The sequence below is a fragment of the Mesocricetus auratus genome, unplaced genomic scaffold, assembly GCF_017639785.1.
Source record: "Mesocricetus auratus isolate SY011 unplaced genomic scaffold, BCM_Maur_2.0 Super-Scaffold_100006, whole genome shotgun sequence".
In the NCBI taxonomy this organism is placed as follows: domain Eukaryota; kingdom Metazoa; phylum Chordata; class Mammalia; order Rodentia; family Cricetidae; genus Mesocricetus; species Mesocricetus auratus.
Window position 1 is genome coordinate 96,212,858 of NW_024429190.1, and position 23,365 is coordinate 96,236,222.

A 23,365-nucleotide genomic window follows, 5' to 3' on the forward strand; every position below is an offset into this window, starting at 1 on the left:
TAAGGGAGAAATCAATTAAGTGAGAAGCCAAGAAAACCAAGAACCAAAGGTCCCCAGGCTTCTCTCTGTAAGCAACCAGAATGCAACCTAAACCCAAAAGAGAGCGAGTCTCCTCCCCCAAACTCTTTTATCCCCATGTACATTCTACGTGCTTGTGACCATGCCCAAATGGACTTGGCCAGTGCTATGGGTATGTAGATCTCTCCCTACAATTTATCATCACAAAGAATATGAATTCAATATATGGGTATTTATGGCATCAGAGCTCATACATGTAGCTACAGTCTGAGAGATGCTGTGCTACAGGGTCTCAACACTAAACTCAACAGTGGAGGGAAACTCTGGAGATATATAAGCCCCATGATTTATTTTACCAAGATATTTCTACTGGCAATACAAACACAGATTTAAAGTAATGAAAAGAGAAGGGGATAGTCAAGTCAAATGATTATTGTAATAAACTAGTCTTCGAGACCTAGACATGGTAAAGCAAGAATGACACATGAGAGATATGGGAAGAGAACGGATAGAGACTTTTGAATGAGTATTTGTAGAGTGCGGGGTTCCTAATTTCTCATTAGTAATTAACATGAAGATTTATGGGTAGAAACTTGTACAGTGAAACTGCATGAGGCTATAATGATGGATATGTGTCCTTGCACATATGTCAAGCACAGAGAATGCACATTTCAGAATAATGAGTACTAAGTAAACTTTGGCCTTGAGCCAATAATGATATGTCAATACTGACTAAGCAGTAGTGATAAATGCAGCACCTCAAGGTATTATTAATAATAGGAAAAGTGGGGAAAGGGAGAAAGTAGTTGAGAACAAAATTTTTTCTACTGAACTGCTCAAAATACAAAATTCATTAGGAGTATGTGAGAGAAAGTCTAGGGCTCTTTGGCACCCCTGGACATGTCAAAATCCAATTAGCCATAAAAGATGGTTATCTTAAACTTGGTCTACAGAGGAAGTCTGCAGGACTTCTCTCTGTCTCTAGGCTTAAGAACTAGGAGTCTTCTTCCAAGATGGTCCTGGATATCCTTGGTGTTCCTTGGACAACTGAATGATATAGTTCTAGATGTGATGTGAGAGAAGGGGGCAATCTCCATTCCACAAGCTACACATTTGACCCCTAGGGAGCTAGTTTTCCTGAGTAATAAAATTCTTACTAATATATCATGAACTCACATGCCCAAGCAGGAATACAAATTCTATAGCTAGTTTGTGCATATGTATGACTTATCCTAGCTATAAAATCTGGGTGTTATCAATTCCCAAATCTCAGTGTTGGAATGTGAAACAATACACATACTGCAGATTACATTTTTCACAATGTGCATGGGTGTATGAACACAGGAGCAATAGCATAATGAATATAAAACACACAAAAGATATGGAAAATCTCCTCTTTGACCTTCAGAAAAAAAGATGTCCTGTAATGCTGCCCAGCAGGGTACTGGTGCATATGCATTTGTCCTCAAGCTAAAAATAAAAAGGCATAAACTAAACAAACAATATCCAAATCAGCTTCTCACTACATGCAGAGCCTTAACTGGTGAAAAACCCAAGGAGAAGAACAGCGAGCATAGCTTCAGAGTCTGTAAGAGATGCTCACGCTCTGCCAGCTGCTGCAGACTCACCTGGGGGGGGTGGGGTAGGTACATGATCCATCACCTCCCAGGGGTGTTTATTCAACCCAGACAGGAGAAAACTTGTTTCTCCTTCCTGAACTAAACTCTGCCTTGAACTAGGCTACCCAACCTACGAAATTCTTTATTGGTGAACCAAAAGACACATGTCTGCCTTCAGTGATGAATTCATCCAATTGACATTGTAGTTGTTATGTCACAATTTGTGCTAAGCATTGATTATACAAAGAGGAAAAATAACTAAGCCTGTGGATCCATGGAGCTTACTATGTAGAGTACTTTTAAAAGTATGTAAATGTGTGGTTACATAGTGCCATAATTCCTAAGAAAGAAGGGTTCCAGGGTTTATAAAGGAGAAAAGCAACCGCTTAATGTCTCCAGAAAGACCATCCTGAAGTGGTGACACAGGAGCAGACTTAAGATCCATCAGAACTGGCTACGTGTCAACAGAGAAAGTGTTTTTAAAATATGTGATAACCAGGGAGCAGGAAGCCACCTGTGGTATTTAAGGAGTAAAAAGAGGACAGGAAAGGGACGGCAAGAGACGTCACATCACAGACGGGACATGAAGAAAGCCACCATTGTGCTTGAAGTTTTGAAAACCAAATGAGAGTGTTTCACTTCCTAAAATTATGTCCAGCATTCTAAATTATTGTAATTACATAGGTGTTTCGAAAACTATCTAGTAGCTTCAATTCTTAAAAAAATCATGCTATGGTTTTGAGGAGAACTGAATCTTTACCAGAACTTTGGGTCAATAATATTGCTTCACAATCTATGAATATTAGAAATTGTTCCATTTAAAAAATATTATATCATAGTTTCATTGTACAATTCTTACATTTGTTATGAAAGATTTCCCTAAAATTTGTTTATTTGGGGGCACTGTTGTAATCATTTTGGGTTTTTTTCTTTACACTTCCTTGTTATTGGTCCCTAGTATATAAAAGAATGTTTTACAGTTTCATTAAATGTGTTTTTTAAAGTGATTCTTTGGAAGACTTTCTGGTTAGTATTGTTTCTTTGAATGTTGGATGAAATTCACCCATGAGGGCATGTTGCCCTAGAATTTAATAAATGGCATGGTGTTTGTTTTACAAATCTAACATCTTGTTTTAAGGGAAAAATTTCCCTTTCATCTCAGCTTTATTTATTGACATAAGGTTGTCATAGTATCATTTTATAATCTTCTGTCTAGAAAATTTATTAGAAAAATCTTCCTTTTATTGGCATTGTTCACTTTCTTTTGTTGACTTTTCCTTTGTTTCCCTCTTGACTGTCTCACTATTTATCTCTGACTGACCTGTAACTTGCTGTGTAGCTCAAGACAGCTTCACAGTCACGATCCTCCTGATGCTCTCCTGAGTGCTGGGAACCCAGAGCTGTGTAAGCATGACCAGCCTTGGTCACAATATATCTGTCTTAGTTTTAAAGGAAGAGATCAGACTTTCTAACTTATTTACTATGTCAATGCTATTCCTTTCTTCAAAATTCTTTTTATCTAAGCTAACTCCTTATTTTTATGTCTCCTTAAGGGAAAAACTCTTCAGCTTGGTCAAATCAACAAATTTCTCATAGGCATTTAAAGCTATAACTTACCTTTAAGTACTATTTTAGCTGCATTTCACAGTTGTTGACATGGTGTGTTTTCATTATTATTTAAATCAGAAACATGTTAGAGATTTCTTTTGTGCCTTTTTCTTTGACACTTGTTATTCAGAATGGTGTTATCTAGATTTCACTATACATTTCCTCAGTTGTTTATTCCCATTAGTTTCTAACTTAATGGGATTGTGAGTGACAGAACACCCTCTAGAAAGTTAACTCTTACATTTACTATGCTTTAGTTCCATGATAACAATGTCTTTTCTGCCAAATGTTTGTGCATATTTAAAAATGTTGACTTTGTAGTCTGGGGGTGAAATGTCCTACAAATGCCAACTGTGTCAAGTTAATTGGTGAAACTGTTTAGATCTATAAAACCTGTTTATGCATATTCTATGAGAGTGAGGCTGAGATTTTTTTATTGTTTTAGACTTTTCTATTTCTCCTATTAGATCTGTCACAATTATTTTCAGAAACTTTAATGCTCCATATATATTGCCTTTCTGGTACAGTTATTTTGATTATCATTATGCAGTCTCTAACTACCCATAACAATATCCATGGTATGACTTTACTAGTATTCTTATTCTTATTGTATGAATACTGTGTCATTCTCCCTCCTTGAGAATACACTTGTGCCTTTGTGTTTTAAAAGCCTCCAGATTTTTTAGACTTCCAGTTGTTAATAACTGAAGTTCTAGTCCCCTGCCTGTTTCTCAATCCTAACATGTGGAGAAACCTATAATCTCTTCTTCATGTGTCCCATTATGTGTCACTTTCCTTTTCAAGTTTTTGAGGCTTCAAAAGCAGAAAATGATTTGTAGGTGTGCTAAAATACATTTTTACATGGCTGATTCCTGCAAACTACCGAAAATGCATAGACTCTCCTTCTTATTAACTAGAGGCACCAAGTGCTGAGCTGTAATATGAATCAAATCAATTGGGGATACAGTCACACTCCTATATTATATCTGTGATGAGGCCTAAGATTCTACCACACACCACTGAGACTGAGTCACTGACCTCACTGTGAGTAGAAAGGATTTATGGTACTGACCAATTGCTTAAAGTCATTCACATTGGTGTCAAAGCTTTCACACTAAAGGTAAAAGACAGCAATGTGAGTGTAAACAGTCAAATGGTATAAGAGTGTTATGGAACCAGAGGCAGCCTAAAGAGTGCATACCAAAAAGCATTCAAGTTAAAAAATTGTAAACCCTGGTTCCATGAAGAAAAGCATGCAAAATAAAGTTAGAGCATATTTAGCTTTTTATATGTGTTAATTAATAACTAGAATTCCCACATCTGATCTTTAAATAAACCATGAATAAAAGTTAGTGTCCATAACAATCCATCTTGGCCATTACTAAAATCCAGACATGTCATTCTACAAATATGTCTCTCTTATTGGCTGATGAATAAAACACTGTTGGCCAATAGGAAAGCAAGATAGGTGGGACTAGGAGTCGAGGAGGATTCTGGGAAATGTAGTCAAGTGGGGAGAGTAGCCATGCGATTGTGGGAAGAGAGGACCCATGAAGCTGCATTCTCAGTAATGTAAGTCCTTATAAAAATATATGTTAGTAGTTATGGGTAAATAATTAAGTCAGAGCTAGCCATTAAGAAACCATAACAAACAACCAACAGCTTTATAATTAATATAGCATCCTGTGTGTTCATTTGAGATTGAAGCAGCTCTCAGACCAGGCTAGTGGGAAGAATTCACATTACACATACATATTTTTAGTCATCACAGTTCATTCACTCATCAACATGCATGTAACTATACTCTAGATCAGTTTATTTGTTGATATCTTTGTTCAGGTCTGTGATGGCTCACCATTCATGTTGGAGCATGCTGTGGCTTATTTGTCCATTCACCCTTTAAAAAATATCTAAGTTGCTTCAAAGGTTTAAATTTTAATGAGGTTGTTATAAAGATTCACATTCATCCTAGGCATGGTGGAACAGACCTGTGAGTCTATGACCTGAGAAGCTGAGGCAGGAGGACCATGATCCCCAGACAAGTCTGTGCCACATATCAAAAGGGAATGTCTCAAAAATTATACCCACTTAAAATTTTTGTGTTGCTCTGTAGCTTTCACTACTTTGAATAAACATGGAGGACTGTGATTGCTGAGTCATGTGCCTACATTCTACTATCCAAGCACAAGGACATAGCTGTAGAAAGCATTTTTTCATTGTATCTTACAAATCCAATGCTTCCAAATTTAATGAGTAGATGAGCAAACATGCATTTCCATGTGCATCAGCCTCCCTTATCTACCAATAAAGAAACAAGGATCAAAAGGATCAAGTAATAAATGCAGCCTATTCTGTCACATTTCCCTACCGAGTTGCTTACATCCTACACGGTAGCCTTATTTCCCACATCTCTTAGTTATTCTCAATCAAGACTCTAGATTGTAAGACTGTCTCTTTGGCTACCAAAGCCCCTGTCAACAGCAGCACCAAATAACAACCATAGTTTAACACTTCCTTGGCTCTTTCTATGTGCCACAGAAGCAGGTGGTAGTTCAGTCCCACCCAGGATCTGTATGGTAGACATAATTGTTACCCCTATGTACAAGTGAGAATGGGAAGTGAAGTGAGGTTAAGTGACTTATGCGCTGTCATACAGCTAGAAGGGAGAAAGAGGATTTGAACCCAGGAAGTCAGTTATCAGTGGCTATGCTTGCAGCAAATACAATGCACAATTTCAAGATCAGGTGCTTCAGCTGCTACTTTCCAAAATGAATTTTTTGGCTGAGTGCGTGCAGCCCTCTTAACATGGGGTGAAACTCACCTAGGACATTTAGACAAGTATAAAGGAATATAAGCACTAATAAAACAAGGTGGATTGGGTGTGTAACCCTATTCCAATACCAAATTTTCCAAAAATTATAATACTATCCCAACGGACATAGGGATGAAAATAATCACAAAAAATTGAAATTTTTGTAGTGAATCAAAAGTAAGCTGTGTCCTCTCAAGGAAGTGAACTTACCATACTGAAAATGAATAGGTAAAAATTACTAAAAGCAGTCAAATGCATCTTTGTTCCTTAGATAGAGGATTTATCATTGTTACATATCAGTGTATGCTTTTAAGGAACTTATACATTTCAAATCTGAACCTTTGGGTGGAGAGATGTAATATAAGTGCTAAATAGCTATATGCTAGACTGAAATTTGTATATTAAAAGTTAGCTTGATTAATAAGGAAAACATTGATAGGGACAGGACAGACAGCTGTCCTTTATCCTTCTGCTGACTACTGAAATGACCAGGAAGTGTTTTGAATGTCAGGGAATCAGAGACCATGTCCAAATGGAGATGTTATCCACTTAGCAGACACTGAAAAATTTCCAGGAGACAGAAATTAATGAGGGGCTATCTTGCTTTGAAAATACATCGTTACAGTGGATTTCCTTTTTACCTACAGAGACAAATTTAGAGTGCCACAGTTCAAAGACCCTGGGTGCCATTGAGATCTGCAGGACATGGTATATAGAAACCTCGTTCATGGGCAGTTGATGCTGACAAATAGTAATTTTTCAGTAAAATGTAGAAAATAGTAACAGCAAGGAGGAGGTTTAGAAAAGCCAGATCATTATAGGAGCTAGACCAACCACAATGCTACTAACATCGGAGGAAAAAACTCCAAAGGAAAACTTTTACAGAAAATCACCACACTAGCTGCTGGCATTTAAACCATAGTTACTCCTCTTTACCCGAATTCAAACATTCCCCCCAAAAGACCAGAATGCAGGATGCAAACTGCAGCCAAGGATACTACTAAAACATCCAGGGAGAAACTTACTTGCCCTTTATAGAAAGAACTCTCAGCAACCAAGGACACCAAATAGCTAAGACAGTGAGGAAAGCATAAGAAGGATTTCAATAGAAAGAAAAAGTACCCGATATACTACTACAGTACTGCACAGTGGTGGAAAGCATAGTCTGGAGGAAATAAAAATTTAAAAATGTAATTTTAATTACTTATAGAAAGGGATCTTTATAACAACACTTGATAATGAAACCCCTAAACCTATGCCTAGTAATGAGGCATCCAAAAAGAGGAAGAAAGAAAGGACATTAAAAAAAAAACCGTGTAAGTAGAGCTTGCTCAGTCAGGAAAATAGAAGCCTCCTTTGAAAATGAACAGAAATTGAAGAAGGAGTGAAATTGTCCAGGACATTTCAGTAGATGTGAGGACTCAGGGAAGAGCCAGCGTCTCCAGGAAGGATACACAATGGCGAAGTGTCAACACCTAAGAAAAGTTACCTAGAGGTACGGAGTTCTGAAGACAAGACTCACAAATTCAGTATTTTAAGCATGAGTGAGATCTTGGACTACATGAGACCCCATCTCAATAAACAACTAAACAAATAGGGAGAATGTGCGGGTAGATCACATCTATACTAGTACGCAGCTATTATTAATGTAAGCTTACTAGTAATGTAAATTAGGCTGTTATAAATGAGATGGTGATTATAATGCCCATGGCAAAACTGAGACTATGACATACATATGTATAATAATTATATTCAAAGAATATAATATATGCAAATGTTAAAAGCACTAAAATGGTCAACAAAAATATACTTAACATAAAAGACAACATTAATAAAATCAAAAAATGATATAAGACATGAAGAAACTAAACATCAAAACAATTAAAATCTCTCCTAATTAATGATTATATTAAATATAACTGAATTAAATGTTCTAGTTAAAAGTACTTATAATAAAATTATTTTTTATATTACCCAACTACATGTTATATAAAATTGACTCACCATAGATTCAAAGACAGGTAAATAAAAATAAAATAAAGATACTATAAAAATTTTAAACAAAAGAGAAAAGGGATATTTATATTTGTTCAGACAAAAGAGATGTTAACCCAAAAATTGTCACAAGGGATCAGAAAAAAATCATATGATTAAAAAATCAATTCATTAAGAGTATATCACATTTATGTACTTAATCTGTAGTACCTACATGTATTTAAGAAAATATGAACAAAACTGAAGGAACAAATAACAATTTAATGAAAGTAGAAATATTTGTTACCATACTCCAGTAATGAGTAATTGAGACAAAAGTCAATAAATCAAGAACAGGCAAGAATAATATTAGAGACAAAATGGCCTAGCATAAAAAATCGATCCAATGGCAACAAAATGCATATTTTATCAACCCATATGCAAAATTCTTCAATATTAATTACATGTTAGACCACAATTCAAGTTTACAAATTTAAGAAGATTAAAATCTTATAAACCACAAGGCTATAAAACCAGAAAGTAATAAGAAAAATGAAAAATTCATTAAATATGGAAATTAAATAACACTTGAGCAGTCAGTGGGTTAAAGATGAATTCAGAAGAAACATCACAGAAAATTCTTAAAAGAATGAACACAGAAAAATATAACAAAAATTATTAATTATATCTATATTACTTCTAAGAACAAAGATACGATAAGCCTACCTTAGTAACAACAAAGAACTGAAGTAAACGAACCAAACTCTACAAAACAAAGAACTAGTGAAAAAAAATCATTGTCCTCCTCTAGGCATTTACCCTAGGAAATAGAAATTCGACTTGCAGGGCAAGATATACCACCATCACAATATCAGCTTGACTATAGTATGGGTAGCCAACTGACTTCTGACTGGATTTGGGACCTGTGCCTTGGGGTAATAAGTGGGGAAGTGTCTTAGTTATGGTTCTACGGCTGTGAAGATAAACCATTACCAAGGCAACTATGCAAAACTGGGAGCCCTTGATTTGAGAGTAGCTTACTCTTTCTGAGGATTGTTCCATTATCATCCTTGTGGGGAACAGGGCAGTATGCAGGCAGGCATAGTACTGAAGAAGTAGCTGAGAGCTTTATATCTTGGTCCACAGGCAGACAGAAGAGTGAGAGATACTGGGCCTGGAAAGAGCTTTTGAAATCTCAAAGCCCAACCTCCAGAGTCACACTTCCTTCAAACAAGACCATACCCATGAATCCTTCCAAACAGTTCATCAATTGGGAAATAAGCGTGCAATATATGAGCCTATGGGGGAGGGAATCTCATTCAAACCACCACAGGAAGGGCCAGCCTATGTCTGGTGTTTTAAGCCTGGCTAAAATCTCATGTATAGAAAACTTGCAGTCCCAGACAGAGAACTTACTAGGATGTTTATCTAAACTGACAAAGTAGCAAACTACCATGTTTACACCCTTAGACAGATGCGGCTCACAACATTAATCAGGGAAGTTTTCAATACAGATCTTTGCTACTCAAGAAAGGTGGTGGACCTACTCCTAAGCATGATATTTATGGCACCCAGGCTAAGTAAAACTTGCAGGAGAGGGGTACAATTACAGAGGAGACAAATGTAGTGAAGTGATAGGAAATGCTATTCTCTCAACCTAATACAGTTATTATATTTATTATTACAATATTATATATAATAGCATATACACAATATTAACCACAGTACTGTAGTTATCTGTTCCAGAGCTCACAGAAGACTAGCCCTATATCTGGGATCACTAAAGGGGTCCCATCTTTTACCTCTGACTATTAACAATGATAGACTTATGGAGAAGGGGAATCTATCTGGAAAAAAAAGAGAAAGCCATTGTCTTTCTTTGTTCACTGACTGCTAAGCACACCAGGTTGCTATAGGTAACTCCAAATTCATGGTCATACAGACAGCTCTATTTAGTCTCAAAGCCTCTCTGTGTCACTCTAACATTGTCTGCTTGTCTGTCTGTCTATCTGGCTATGTGTGTATCTATCATCTCTCTCAATATATATATAATGTAGTTAACTAGAGGGAGAAATCTGTGTGGAAAAGGTGGGTACTGATAGGTGTGTTAGCCTCTCCCAGGGATGAGTTAGTTGCTATGATTGCTTACATGTAAGAAATTGTCTGAAAACTGTATCATTATGTTTCAGGATTCAAAGTGAGGTCACTGATGCACTTGAATCTAATTTTGGTACAGAGTGACAGATAAGGGTCTAATTTCCTTCTTCTACGCACAGACATCCAGTTATCCACAGTTCTAGAAGCTCATGGGGAGCCCATCCCTAAGAGATACTTTTGTATCACAGCCCTTGCATCTATGGCTCAGGACACACTGGGCAAGAAGAGACAGAAAGGCCCAATTTTAAGACTCAAAAAACCAAGAAGTCTGTGTACAACAGGCCTTTCCTAGAAACTTCTGCATAAGCATGACTGAAACAATAGCAGTATCAGTGGACATGTCTATGTAGAAGGGGAAAATTTGGGGGTTCCCACTTGTAGACAAAGGACTATAGGCAACTAATGACTGCTTAGAGAAGAATTAGCCTTTCTCAGGGATGAACCCCTTGTTGGTTATCCAGTGTGGAGTGGTCAGCCCTAAAACTGCATACACACAAGCAACAAAAATGAATTCAGAAGGTTGTGCACGGGTGCGTGCGTACGTGTACACACACACACACACACACACACACACACACTTATGTAACAATAATAACCAAATAAAAAGAGAGGTTGTTAACATGAGGAGTACATGGGAGAGATTCAAAAGAAGCCAACTAGGAAGGGCTGAAGGGAGGAAAGAAGGGAAGGTGATGTAATTCTGTCTCAATTGGGAGGGAGGCAAGGAGGGAGGTAAGGGAAGGCAGGAGGAGGTGGGAGAGAGAACTGTGGTTGGAATGTAAAATGAAAGTTAAAAGAAATAATAAAAAAGAAAATTAGCCACTCATAACAAAATTGTATGCTAAATAAAATCACAGGTTAATTTTATTTTTTAAATAACATAATTTTAAAAATTACTTGAAAAGAAATTTTATAAAACAAAATAATTAATAAAAGAACAAACTAAGTTCAAAGTTAAAATATAGAAGGAAATACAAAACTAGATATAAATAAATTAAATAGAACCTAGGAAAGCAATTGAAAATATTGAGAAAATTTGTCTCCTTGAAAAGATGAAACTGCCAAACTTTTAGCTAAACATATAAAAAAGAAAGACTTGGATGGAACTGTAAATGAAAATCAAGATAACTTATACTATACAAATATAAATATCATAAAAGATTAAGAACAACTATATATGCCAAATATCAAATAACCTAAAAGGAATGGATAAAAGCATGCAACCTCCCAAGAATAAATGATGAAGAAATAGAAAATATCAACAGTAAGAAGATTGAATCAGTAAATAACCCTCCCAAAAAAGAAAATGCCAGGACCTGATACCTTCACTGTTGAAGTATACAAGACATTTAGAGAAATCCTTCTTAGACTCTTCTAAAGTATTTTAGAGGATGATCCAAATTTGCTGTATAAAGCCACCATTTCCCTGGCACAAAACCAAAAAACTACAGGGAAATGACAGGCTAACACCCTAAATGAACACTGATGCCAAGTAAACCATAAGTGGGATATATCACATTAGCATAACAGAGAAAAAATTATATAACTGACATGACAAAACTCAAATTCCCTCACAATAAAACAATCTCAACTACTTAGGAAAGGGGTCATCGTAACTGGGTGTGAAGGGCAGATTCATAAAGCCAGCAGCCACCATCACACTGGGTGGCCAAGGACTGTGAGCCTGTCCTCCAACACTAGAAACAAGGATGCTCACTCTTACACATCTATTCTGTATAGTACTGGAAATCTTAGACAAACTAATAAGGAAAGAAAAGGAAATAGATACTTAAATTAAAAAATAGGAAGTACAAATGTTTCTAATTGCAGACAGCATCATTTTCTATATAGGAAACCCTAAATATTTCAATGAAGTATGAGAACCAATGCAGGAATGAAGGAAGATTTAAGATATAAAATTAACATGTTACATATATGCAGGCAAAGCTTCCATGCACATAAAATATAATAAAACAAAATATAAAATTATCATGCGAAATTGGTAATATTTTATAGACTAACAATGAGATATATAAAAATGAATCAAGTATAAAGCATCAACTGTTCTTAGGTATAAATTTAGCCAACAGGGTAAAGGATGTACTCTAAAATCAGAAGAGACAAGTAAAAAATTTGCAAATGATAGAAATATATGGAAAACTAAGCTGTACTCATAGATTGTAATAATGAACAATATTAAAATTTCCATACTAAAACACATTGATAAGTAAATCAGAGGGGCAACTAAGGATAATCTAAATCTGTGTTCCTAGGTTACATGACACATGACAATTGAGCCATGGTCACTCAAATTTGGCTCATAGAACAAAAGCAGCCCTATCAAAAATCAAGTAATTTTTCATAGAAATAGAAAAAAGTGACCCTGGACTTCCTGTTAATCAGCAGAAACTGCTGAACACCCAATCAGTCTGAAGAACATAAACAAAAGTGGGGCATCACATGACATATGTCAAAGTAACATACAAACTAGAGTGAGCATAAGCAGTGCAATATTGGCACAGAAGATATAGACAGATCAATACAAGGTAGCAGAGACCCTGGAGATAAACCTGTGTACTCACAGGTAATGGGTTTTGAACAAAGCTGCCAAAAATACACCCCTGGAGGAGGCTGATTTTCCAATACTTAGTGTTGGGAAACTGGATATTCCACATGCGAAGAAGTAAAACACTTCACATCATATGTAAAACTTATGATGTGAATAAAGCCTAGACTGTACTGGGGAAGCTTTTTGTGTTTGGGCTGGGCAATCACTTTATTGTATTATTTATTGGAATGACCCCAAAACTAAAGATAACAGTAGCATGTATATGCACATAAAATTATAACAAGCTAAAAAATCTTTAGCACAGAAAACAATCTACAGAATAAATAAAAGCCTGTGGAGTGATAGATTTTACACTTGAAACTGCTTAGAATGTATATATTAGCACATGTCCACACAGTAATCATGAGAACTGACATCTGTGGATATGCTATTTAGCTTTATTATATCTCTATATAGTATAGTCAATAGGAGGGACAGACGCTCACCTTGTGAGAAAAAGAAGGCTTTACATTTATAGTGTTCCTGGCAGGGGTGGCTTGACTTATAAACAGTTCTATAAAAGGGATTAATCCTTTCCAAATGAATGTTAAAATTGTTTATTTCAAGTTTCCTTTTCAAAAAAGAAAATACATTCATGCAATTAAAAGAAAAAAGACTGTCCATGAACACTCCCAATCTGTTGCTTAGCCACTGAGTCCATATCTGGTAGTAGTGAGTGATTCTAATTTAAAACATTAAGATGCAAAGCCTTTGTTTCTAAACCTGACAACACAGTTTCCCACGTTACATCTGATCTTGGTGTTTGGTCTCAGTCCAATCACCACATTCAAAATTCACACATGCAATCACTCAATTCTCTTTAGGTAGGAGAGCCTTGCAGACCACTCCATCTGAAGAAACAGCCCAACATTCATAATACCGGTCATGTTTATTCTCATCTTTCCCCACATACTCTTGGTAGACTGTTTTAAGTTATTGATCCCTCAGGAGCAGAGCCTGATCTCCTGCAGAATGTTGTATCTAAACTTCTCTCAATGATACCTAGTCCATACTTCTTAACAAATAATGCTTGGATGAGTGAATAAAGAAAAAACCCACTTCAACCAGAACTTCAATCCAAATACAGAAATTAATGTAAAATTGGTTATGGAGCATCATGAGAAATATAAAACTATAAATTTTTAAGAAGGAGAAAAATCTTCAAAATCTTAGGCCAGGTTAACACTTGATGTCAAAAGCAAGACTGACCCAGGAAGGCACATGTCCTAAATTAGAACTCATCAAAATTGAAACCTTTGTTCTGCCATCCTTAGGAGATTTAAAATGCAAGTTACAGGTGGGCCTGGGTGGTGGTGGCGCACGCCTTTAATCCCAGCACTCGGGAGGCAGAGGCAGGCGGATCTCTGTGAGTTCGAGGCCAGGCTGGACCGACAGCCTCCAAAACAATGCAGAGAAACCCTGTCTCGTAAAAACCAAAAAAAAAAATGCAAGCTACAGGTGGAATAAAATGTTTGCAAATCATATATCATATAAATAATTACATTTAATAAAACACGTGAGAAACACATAAGTAGAAAACAGCCAAGGAACCTTCAAAATTCAGTGGCCAGTGGCAGGGCTCAAACAATCCAACTAGAAAAGGAGAAACAGATAAAATCAGATGTATAAGTAAATAAGCATATAAAAAGTGCTCATGTTGCTCATTGGGAAAATGAAAATTTAACACACAGTGAAACATCATTCCATACATATCAGAATAAAGAAATAAAAATGTCAATAACACTAAGTGCCATCAGTTTCTTATAAAATCCATCATTCAATTATCATATGCCTTAGCAATTGGACTATTGTACAATGATCACAAGTAAATGAAACCTTATGTTTAGACAAGAACCTACAGAAAAGTTCACAGTAGCTTTATTCATAATTGTCAAGAACTGGAAACAGCCCAGATATCCTCCAATGGGTGGATGATTAGCAAACTATAGTACATGGAATGCTTCATCACTGACAAGCAATTGAACTATGACTACACCAACAACTTGGAAGAGTCACTGAGGAATCGGGCTAACTGAAAATGCCACAGTCAGAGTGCATGATTCTATTTATGCAGCACATTTAATGGAAAAACTCAATAATACCAGCCAATCATTATCAGTATCAATACTTGGTTGTAAAACAATATGACAGTGTTGCTAAATGTTGCACTGAGGGGAACTAGCCTGAGCTTAGGAGACCTTTCTATGCTATTCTTACACCTGCATATGAATCTATAATTATCCCAGTTAAAATGTCAATTTCATAATAATATCAGATAATATCAACCTGAATCTTGAGTCCTCATCAAGGAATTTGAACTCTTAAATAGGCAGTTGTGAGCAAAGGAAACAGAGATCCCAGAGACGAGGAGAACACAAGAGCCAATAGGTTGAATGGTGAAAACAACGGGCTACAAACATTAGAAGAGCAGAACCCTACAGCAGACCCCAGGTGAAAGGACACACTGGAACCCCCACGCTACCCAGCTAGGCCTGCCCGCCCCTTGGCACCTTCAGGTTTAACAGTCACTTACTTTTCTACCTTTGGTTTTGTTGTTGTCCTTGTATGTGTTTTTTGTTTGTTTGTTATTTATTTTGTTTTGGTAATTACACTGCATTTAAGGATCTGATCATAATCAAGGCATTATAAGAGAAACTTCATGACATTGAACTTATTCTTCCATTGTATAATTTTAACATTTCACAAAAAAACGAAAGAAGGTCATCTGAAATTATACTTTAATTAAATAAAACAAGAATTTACTCATGAAGCTGTTATAATTTTATGAATATAAGAAAAACAAATATTTGGCTTGTGTGTGTGCACACGTTTATCTTGGCATGCGTGTAAAGGTCAGAAGACAACTTGAGAGATCTGGTTCTTTCCTTCCACGTGCCATGGACTGAATTTAGGTCACCAGCCTTGGCAATTGCCATCTTTACCAACTGTGCCATCTCCGGGGCTCAGTTTTTAAAAAAATAATTTTGAGATCTTTGAAGATGTAAAGATATATTAGACTTGTAATCTTAATTAATTTTAAACGAATGTTGATAAAATTTTGATTAAATGAGTACATTCTATTTTCAAAGGTCTGAAGAAATCTGATTTGTTAATTTTGTGTTTCAGCTTATTAGTTTTATAATCAACATTTAAATGCTCAGATAAATATAATTTAATTTATATATGTATATAGTTATGACTACAATAAAACGCAGGATCAGGGCCCACCTCGTGTCAAACATTCCCTTTCTCCAGGTTCAGAGCCTTAGTCTGTCTCTGGCTGGTGTCTCCGCGCCATCAGGCAGCCTCGGCAAGACTGCATCAGAGCTGCTGTAGATCGGGGAGGGACAGACGTACCTTATGGGGCTGTCCATCCTGGACACTGTAAGGAAAGCAGCAAGGTTGGCTGTGTAGGAGGAGCACACAATGAGGGTGAAGAGCCACCAGCTGCCCATCACGATGCGCATGGCCACAGAGTTCACGGAAGACTCGCCACCTGCAGAATGCAGAGGGGTTAGCTGTGCCTTCCCTGCCACAGTCCCCAGCAAGGTTCTGCCCTCCTTGGCCAAAGGCAAAGATTTCTATCACTTGTGCACAGGACATCATTTTTTTTAAGGAAAAGTTCTTAAAATCAGCAACATGGGGAAAGGCCAGAGGATGGTAAAAGGCAAGAAAATTAGGATTGGAATCTAGTGATGAGAAATTTGCCATAACACCAACTCTTCCAGCTAGAAGATTCTATCTCATTGTGGCAAAAACTTCCAGGGCGAGCGTTCAATGTAAGATCTTTGGCAACTTCAAATTCACATAGAGTACACTTAGGAATTCTGCAAATAAAGAATTTCTTCCTACCTGGAGACCTCGCGACTTTCTTTTAACTCAGAGAAATGAGATCGCTCATATCACTTTTATTAATATTCAGCTCTCACGGGATGATTTTTCCCTCCAGGGTTTTCAGAAACCACTATGTGTAACATTCAGTGAGAAGCTACCTCTTTGTGGCCAATTATTTCTCTTTGGTCCCTTAGGTGGCGGTAGAAAGAAGTTTCTCCCTCTCTATCCCCCTTATATAACCTTGAAAAGATTTTGCCAAGATGCACACAGAGCTGAGGTTCACATTAAGAACTCTGCAATTTGTTTCTGGTCAAAACTGTGCAATCCTACAACTCACCATCGGAGAGAAATGCTACGAGGCCTCTCAAAAGTGGGAGACTGTGTTTTAGGAACAACTGCAGTACTGCTTACAGATTGCTGCACTATGCTGACATGTGTTCAGAGTTCCATATGTATAGCAATCAATCTAACATGGGAGGGGAGAAAAATGCCTGAAATCCAAAGTTAATTTTATCTAAAATGGAGAATCAGGAATGGAAGTTGAGTTCTTTGGTGCTTTATTTAATTTCTACCTGATATTGCTTGGAAAAACCGAGCGCAGCCTGATATTGGTACTGTACTGAGATCAAATAAAATTACATTTAAAACGACTTTTGAGATATGCATCTGAGAATTTTACCAAAGGATATGCTTTTTTAGGCCCCCAGGGCTATTCAGACAACAGAAAACTGGGACTGTACCTTGCTGAACAAAAGCTCCATAGACAATCCAGATGGCACTATGTAGGGTGGCAGAGGCAGAGGGTCGTGGCTGGGCAGCACTCTGCGCCCTCACAGCCTGGATCCGGTTCAACACGAATATGAGCACACCAACCACAGGGATAGCAGCTGCAATGCAGGCCCACACCGCGAAATCAAAGGGGGCGAAAAGGGAAAAGATGCTGATTTTCTCCTCGGGCTTCTTGATGAGCATCCCTACAGAGTAGTCCATGTATCGCTTGCTGAAGTCCACAACACTCTCCCTCTCCGGGGTGATGGTTATGGCAGAGATAGCCAGGTCTGCTCTCTGAAAGACAAGTTCATGCGAGGTGACCTTCAGGTCATTGCTGATTTCCACCCTAGGTCAAGGTCCACCGTCTGCCTACCCCTTTCAAAGATGTGCTCAGAGGCTATGGGTTTGAGAGCTAACCCCAGAGAATTCAGAGACTATAAAAATTCCAACACCATGTTGTCTATTACCTCCTTCATCTTAATAGATGTCTCTCCCTGGACCTAAAAATCTCCTTAAAAAGTTCTTCTAGACAATAAAATTAAGTAAAGAATCTTCACTTCCTATGAATAACGCTTACTTTCCTTTCATTTCACCTAGCAAATTTTATCTCCTATTTTTTCTGCCTATGTTCTAGTCAAAATGCCACAATACTGAAACTCAGCACTAGACAGAAGTGTAATCTAAAAGGGCACAGATATTTCTCCAGCAAGTTTCTGCAACTTCCATTATCCCACATCCATTGACTGTACTTCCAAAATACTTCAGAAGTGAAGTGATTGTACAAGTATGTTACATCTCAAAAATGTGTTAGTCTTCATTGATTTTTAAACAGTTTTTGTTTATTACTTGTGTGAGAAAGAGAGAGAGGAAGGAAGGAAGGAAGGAGGGAGGGAGGGAGGGAAGGAAGGAAGGAAGGAAGGAAGGAAATAGGGAAGGACGGAAGGAAGGAAGAGAGGGGTATGTGTACAGGTGCATGTGAGTATAGAGGTCAGGGGACATATTCAGATACTGGTTCTCTTCTTCTACCTTGACATGGTTTCTAAAAGTCAAACATAGGCCTTCAGACTGGAACAGCAAGTAATTCTTACTTTCTGAGCCATCTTGCTAACTTTCTTGTTTTATGCACATACTCTGTGCTAAGGCAGTGGTTCTCAACCTTCCTAATGCTGCAGCCCTTTAATACAGTTCTTTATGTGTGGTGACTCCCAACCATAAAATTACTTTCATTGCTCTTTCATATCTGTGATTTTGCTACTGTTATGAATTGTAATGTAAATATGTGTTTTTCTGGTGGTCTTAGGCAACCCCCATGAACAGGTCATTTGTCCCCTAAGGGGATTGAGACCTACAGTTTGAGAACCACCAACATAGAATAACATGGGGGAAATATTGAAGATGCCTGTGCCAGAGAATGTCTGCATCTTGTCTTCCTTCTCAGGAACCAAAGATCCAGAAATTTCTTTTAAGGTTGCAAGTGTTTGAACCATATTTAAGATCTGAGAGATAGGGCCTCTGAGATGCCACGACAGGCACAGGGGCCTGCTGCGAATCCCAACAACCTGAGTTTGATCCCTAGGACCCATATGGTGAAAGAAAAGAAATAATTTACTCCTGCAAGTTGTCTTCTGGCCTCCATATGAACTCAGAGGATATAGTCTACAGATAGGATGAAATGTGTAATGAAAGATGTATGGAGATGCCACACCTTCAACACATAACAAAGCCAACACGTGAACATGCCTATTTACACTTACACACCTCACATTTGCATGGATAGATACTAGTAGTTTATAAAACATGGAAGAAGCACTCACTAGAACTCATTGGGTGGGGGGACTGAGTTTCCCATGTCAGTCCAAGAATGGAAGTGGTTTATTAAAGGTGAACTACAGAAAAGGTTTATTATAGAGGGTAGGTTCCAAAGGAATGAGCAATGTTTAGGAATGGAAAAGTCAAGACTATTGTGGTATGAGAAAAGAAAAGAGCATAAACAGGCACAGCATGGAAGACAGAGGAAAATGGTGCCTTTCTGTAGTCCTAAGGACTCAACTATGTAATGGGTTAGATTTCGGGATCTCTTGGAGACATATTGGAATGCCCCTCTTTTCTGGCCCTGATCCTGGAACTTACCTTGCTAATGAGCTCTCCGATCATCCCATTCCAGGAGGTGTTATGGAGCTGGTGACCATACCTGCCATCAGGGGCCTGGTATATCTCATACTTGAATCCCAGAGCCTTAGCCAATGCATCCAGCACATCTATGGAGAACCCTTTGTAACGCTTGGGCTGTCCAAGGATATTCTCAGCCACCATCACAAAAGGTTCTTCCTGTAGAAAACAGAATGAATATTCTTCAAGCCAACAACAGGCTAACTGACATAAATTTCCAGGACATTGGTACATAGACCAGTCTGATGAATTGTAAATTAGAATGTTAGTATTACGGCTGGGGACATAGCTCAGTGCTAAAGCAAATGGTTAGCATATATAAGGTCCTAGGTTTCATCCCCAGCATGGATAATAATGATATCAGTAGCAACAACCATGGTACAATGTTGGTATTTACCCTATTTCTCCCCAGAGACTGAACTCCCTGCACTTTTCTGAAAACACTTTATGGACAGTCAAGATACAGTGCACAGGAGTAATGCTCCAGACAGCAGGTCAGCATGGGGCAGCAGGGATTTAATTGTCCTGCATATTTATTCCTGGCCTCTATCCTAACCCTCAGACCCCACCATAAAATGGTGTCTTTTCTTTCCTTCTTCTACAGAATTCACACTGACATAGGACTCTGTCCTTAGGATGTCATTATCCTAGGGGAGCCACCTAAGAATTATGACACGTATCACAAAGAATAATGCATGGTCATAAAGCTACGTGATATTAGACAGAGGGAAGACAGCATTTCATCTATCAGGTTGTACTAGAAAATAAGTGCCCATTAACAGTCCAATGTTATACCATACGTCACAGAATAGGAAAGATTAAACCCCAAGATCATGAATCCACAACCACACTGAGTTCACACCTACACACTGTATCTATGCCCTGGAAGGTAGATGAGCATCCAGAAAACATTTCTGCCAGCCACCCACACCATTTCACCTTGCATGAAATTGAATATGAAGGAGCTGAGGGCAGAGAGCCCCCTGGTAATGCATGTAATGGAGTTCCTTTAGTTAAAAGAAATAGGATTTAAGGCTAATTCATGGTTTACACGTAAGAAATGAAGAGATGTTGCAGGCAAAGGTTTCTGAGTTCCTGAGAGTGAATGAAAGAGTTGAGCCATGTCTGGCCTACAACAAAAGGAGAAAAAATATAAATCTAAACAGAAAAATAAATTTAAATATATTAATCCGAGTCTCACAATTGTAACAGTCTGTGATTCTAGGAAAAGTATGTAGAAAAATTGTAATTAACATTTATTCATGACACACTTATTATCACATTTACCCTCAGCATTGTTGGGTGATAGCAGAATGTCCTCCCCCAAGCATCTTCCTGGGAAACCTGCCTACCCATATTGTTCACCTGAGGAGCAGCCATAGGTCAAGATCTAGGCAGGATTCTGTAGGAGCCCAGCAGCAGTTGACATGAGTAATCCTTCTACACTATACTCCGGAGATTTCCCTACTGGTACCAGAAGTCCTTGAAGAGACTTTTCCATCTCACTCCCCCTTAGGTTGCCCCACATAACTATTTGAATGAAAGGACTCCTGAAAACTCAGGTGTCTCTCAACCCTCCTCAACCCTACATTAACCAGAGAGGAGCCTCTGAGTCAGAGACCTGGAAAATGAAGTTCCCAGGGCATCCCCATGATCCTACCAAGACAGTCACCACTTTGAGAGTCAGTCCTTGGAGGCGGCTTCCCATGGGTCTCTCCTGCAGACTGCCATTCAAGCCCTTCTCCGAGTCCCAGGTCGCCAGCTGTGGAGAAACATAAGGGAGAGTAAGGGGTGGAAGTCTGGTATGCAGCTTAGGACTCCAGTGAAACTAGAATCTTGAATCAGAAAGGCAGACAGCAACAGCCTGGACCTCTTAGAGACCCAGAAGCATCTCAAAACCATCAAGAGGACAGAGATGCATCAAACTGAAACTTTCACTTCTTCCATCAACTCACCAAGAGCACCAGAATTCCAAAATCCCTAAAATGAAGCGAATTTGAAGGATTTTACCCCTGGAATGAATTTTGTATCTAATTTTATTCTGTCCTCCATGAAAGTGACCCCACTGTGTGTCCTACAAAGTGCTCTCTCCCTTACCCATGCCTTTAACTTTCCCTCTGATGGTACCGTAATAAGTTAAATTTAAGTAGAATAATAATGTAACTAACAAAGAAACACGTATATTCCTTGTCAAGCATGCTGGGGCCTACAACACCAAGGGCTAAGTTCTCTCTGCCTGCCTTTGCTGAGCATAAGCTCTAAAACTTTCTATGATGTGTAAGTAGATGTGATGGCCAAGTACCCGTGCTTGGTATCTGCTAGTATCTTTATAAGGCTTTAGGCGGTATACAATAGTCTGTTGCATCTCTGATGTTATGCTAAGGAGAGACAGGACTCTGTCTTTGGAAAAACAGAAAAGACAAAAGTGTTCAAGAGACACTGGTTACAGCAGCAATGATCAAACCCTTGTGTTATTAACAACCCTAATTATGAATTGAAGAGAGAAGAGAGATGATAGACAATTCTAGAACCAACTAAATCAGAATGTTGAGGCCTGGCCAAAGGGAATGTTCCCTGAGCCACTAGATTAGCTGTGTGTTGGGGTCTTTCATGGGGGATTTTCTGAACATACTAAAACCTTGCTCTGTCTATGGAGATTCTGATTTAATTGTCTGCTGGTGGATAAGATATGGATATATTAATTCTCTTGGTGATTCTAACATTCAGCAAGTATTGTGAGCCACTGCTGTAAATTAAACTGGCAGCTTTCAAACTACAGATATGTGCGAGTCACATGGTTTTTCTATGTACTTTCAGATGAGATTATTCATGTCTAACAAAGCTGCAAGGTGATGCTGCTGTTGCTGGCGATCTATTGACCTCCATTTATATAGCAAGCAGTTAATGGATCAAACAGCTATCGACAGTACCCACTCTTCATTAGGGAAGAAGCACAAGCTATCTCTTTAACTCCAGATATATTCCTCTAGACATGGGCTACTGGGACCCCAAAGGAGCTGCCAAAGCTGCACTTAGGACATGTCTATTCTCACAGCATTCTCTGGAGTTCTGACACTTAAACCTAACAAGCTACATTTGGATAAGTTGAGAAAACATTCTTAAAGATACTACAACTCTGACCTAAAATAAAACCATTAAATTGAGACATATAGAATCAATCCCATATCCAGCCTAAAAGAAGTCTGGTGTTTCTTATTATCACTTTGGACTGTGGAGATATCTTTCTTGCACCAATAAAGCCTGTTTGGGTATCAGAGAATGGAGCTTGCCACTAGCTAACCAGACAGACAGGAAGTGAGATGGCTGGGCAGAAACAGGATATAAGCAGGGAGAAACAGGAAATAAGTCTCTTGTCTGCTGAGACACTAGGAGGTAAGGTGTGCTGTGGCTTGCTCCTTCTCTCTGATATCTCATCATTTCCCTCTATATCTGACTCCAGCTTTTTATTGTCTATACCAATTAAGAACTCTATTTACATTAATCCATTCTCCTTTTTGTTTCTACTCTAAATTCTCACAACCAAGTGCAATCACAATACAAGTACAACCTGACTGATGAAAGCTAAGCAGAGTGCTATACCAGGGGCCTAATCAAGCCAGAGTAACAAAGTGTTAAGATGTCCCTTCTCTGTGTCAAGGATGCTTGGCAGCAGCTATAGAAATCCAATCACAGCATAGGCAAGAATATCCAGTTGACATATCCTCATGCCAATGTTGCCTTCATCATAACTCTGAATCATTAAGACAGTAAAAGACACCTCCAAGCACTACCCTC

General features: G+C 38.1%; 1 protein-coding gene across 5 annotated transcripts in view; it reads right to left on the reverse strand.

Annotated features, from left to right (window-relative positions):
- Grid1 (glutamate ionotropic receptor delta type subunit 1) overlaps positions 1-23,365 on the reverse strand; it is a 703,193-nt gene that overhangs the window by 95,142 nt on the left and 584,686 nt on the right. For all 5 annotated transcript variants that reach the window (XM_040747685.1, XM_040747682.1, XM_040747684.1 and 2 more), the window contains 4 exons: positions 21,231-21,332; positions 19,532-19,729; positions 17,371-17,695; positions 16,154-16,292 (listed from right to left, as the gene is read on the reverse strand). In XM_040747685.1, the coding sequence (XP_040603619.1) occupies positions 16,154-16,292; positions 17,371-17,695; positions 19,532-19,729; positions 21,231-21,332 (764 nt within the window). The remainder of the gene's footprint in view (positions 1-16,153; positions 16,293-17,370; positions 17,696-19,531; positions 19,730-21,230; positions 21,333-23,365) is intronic.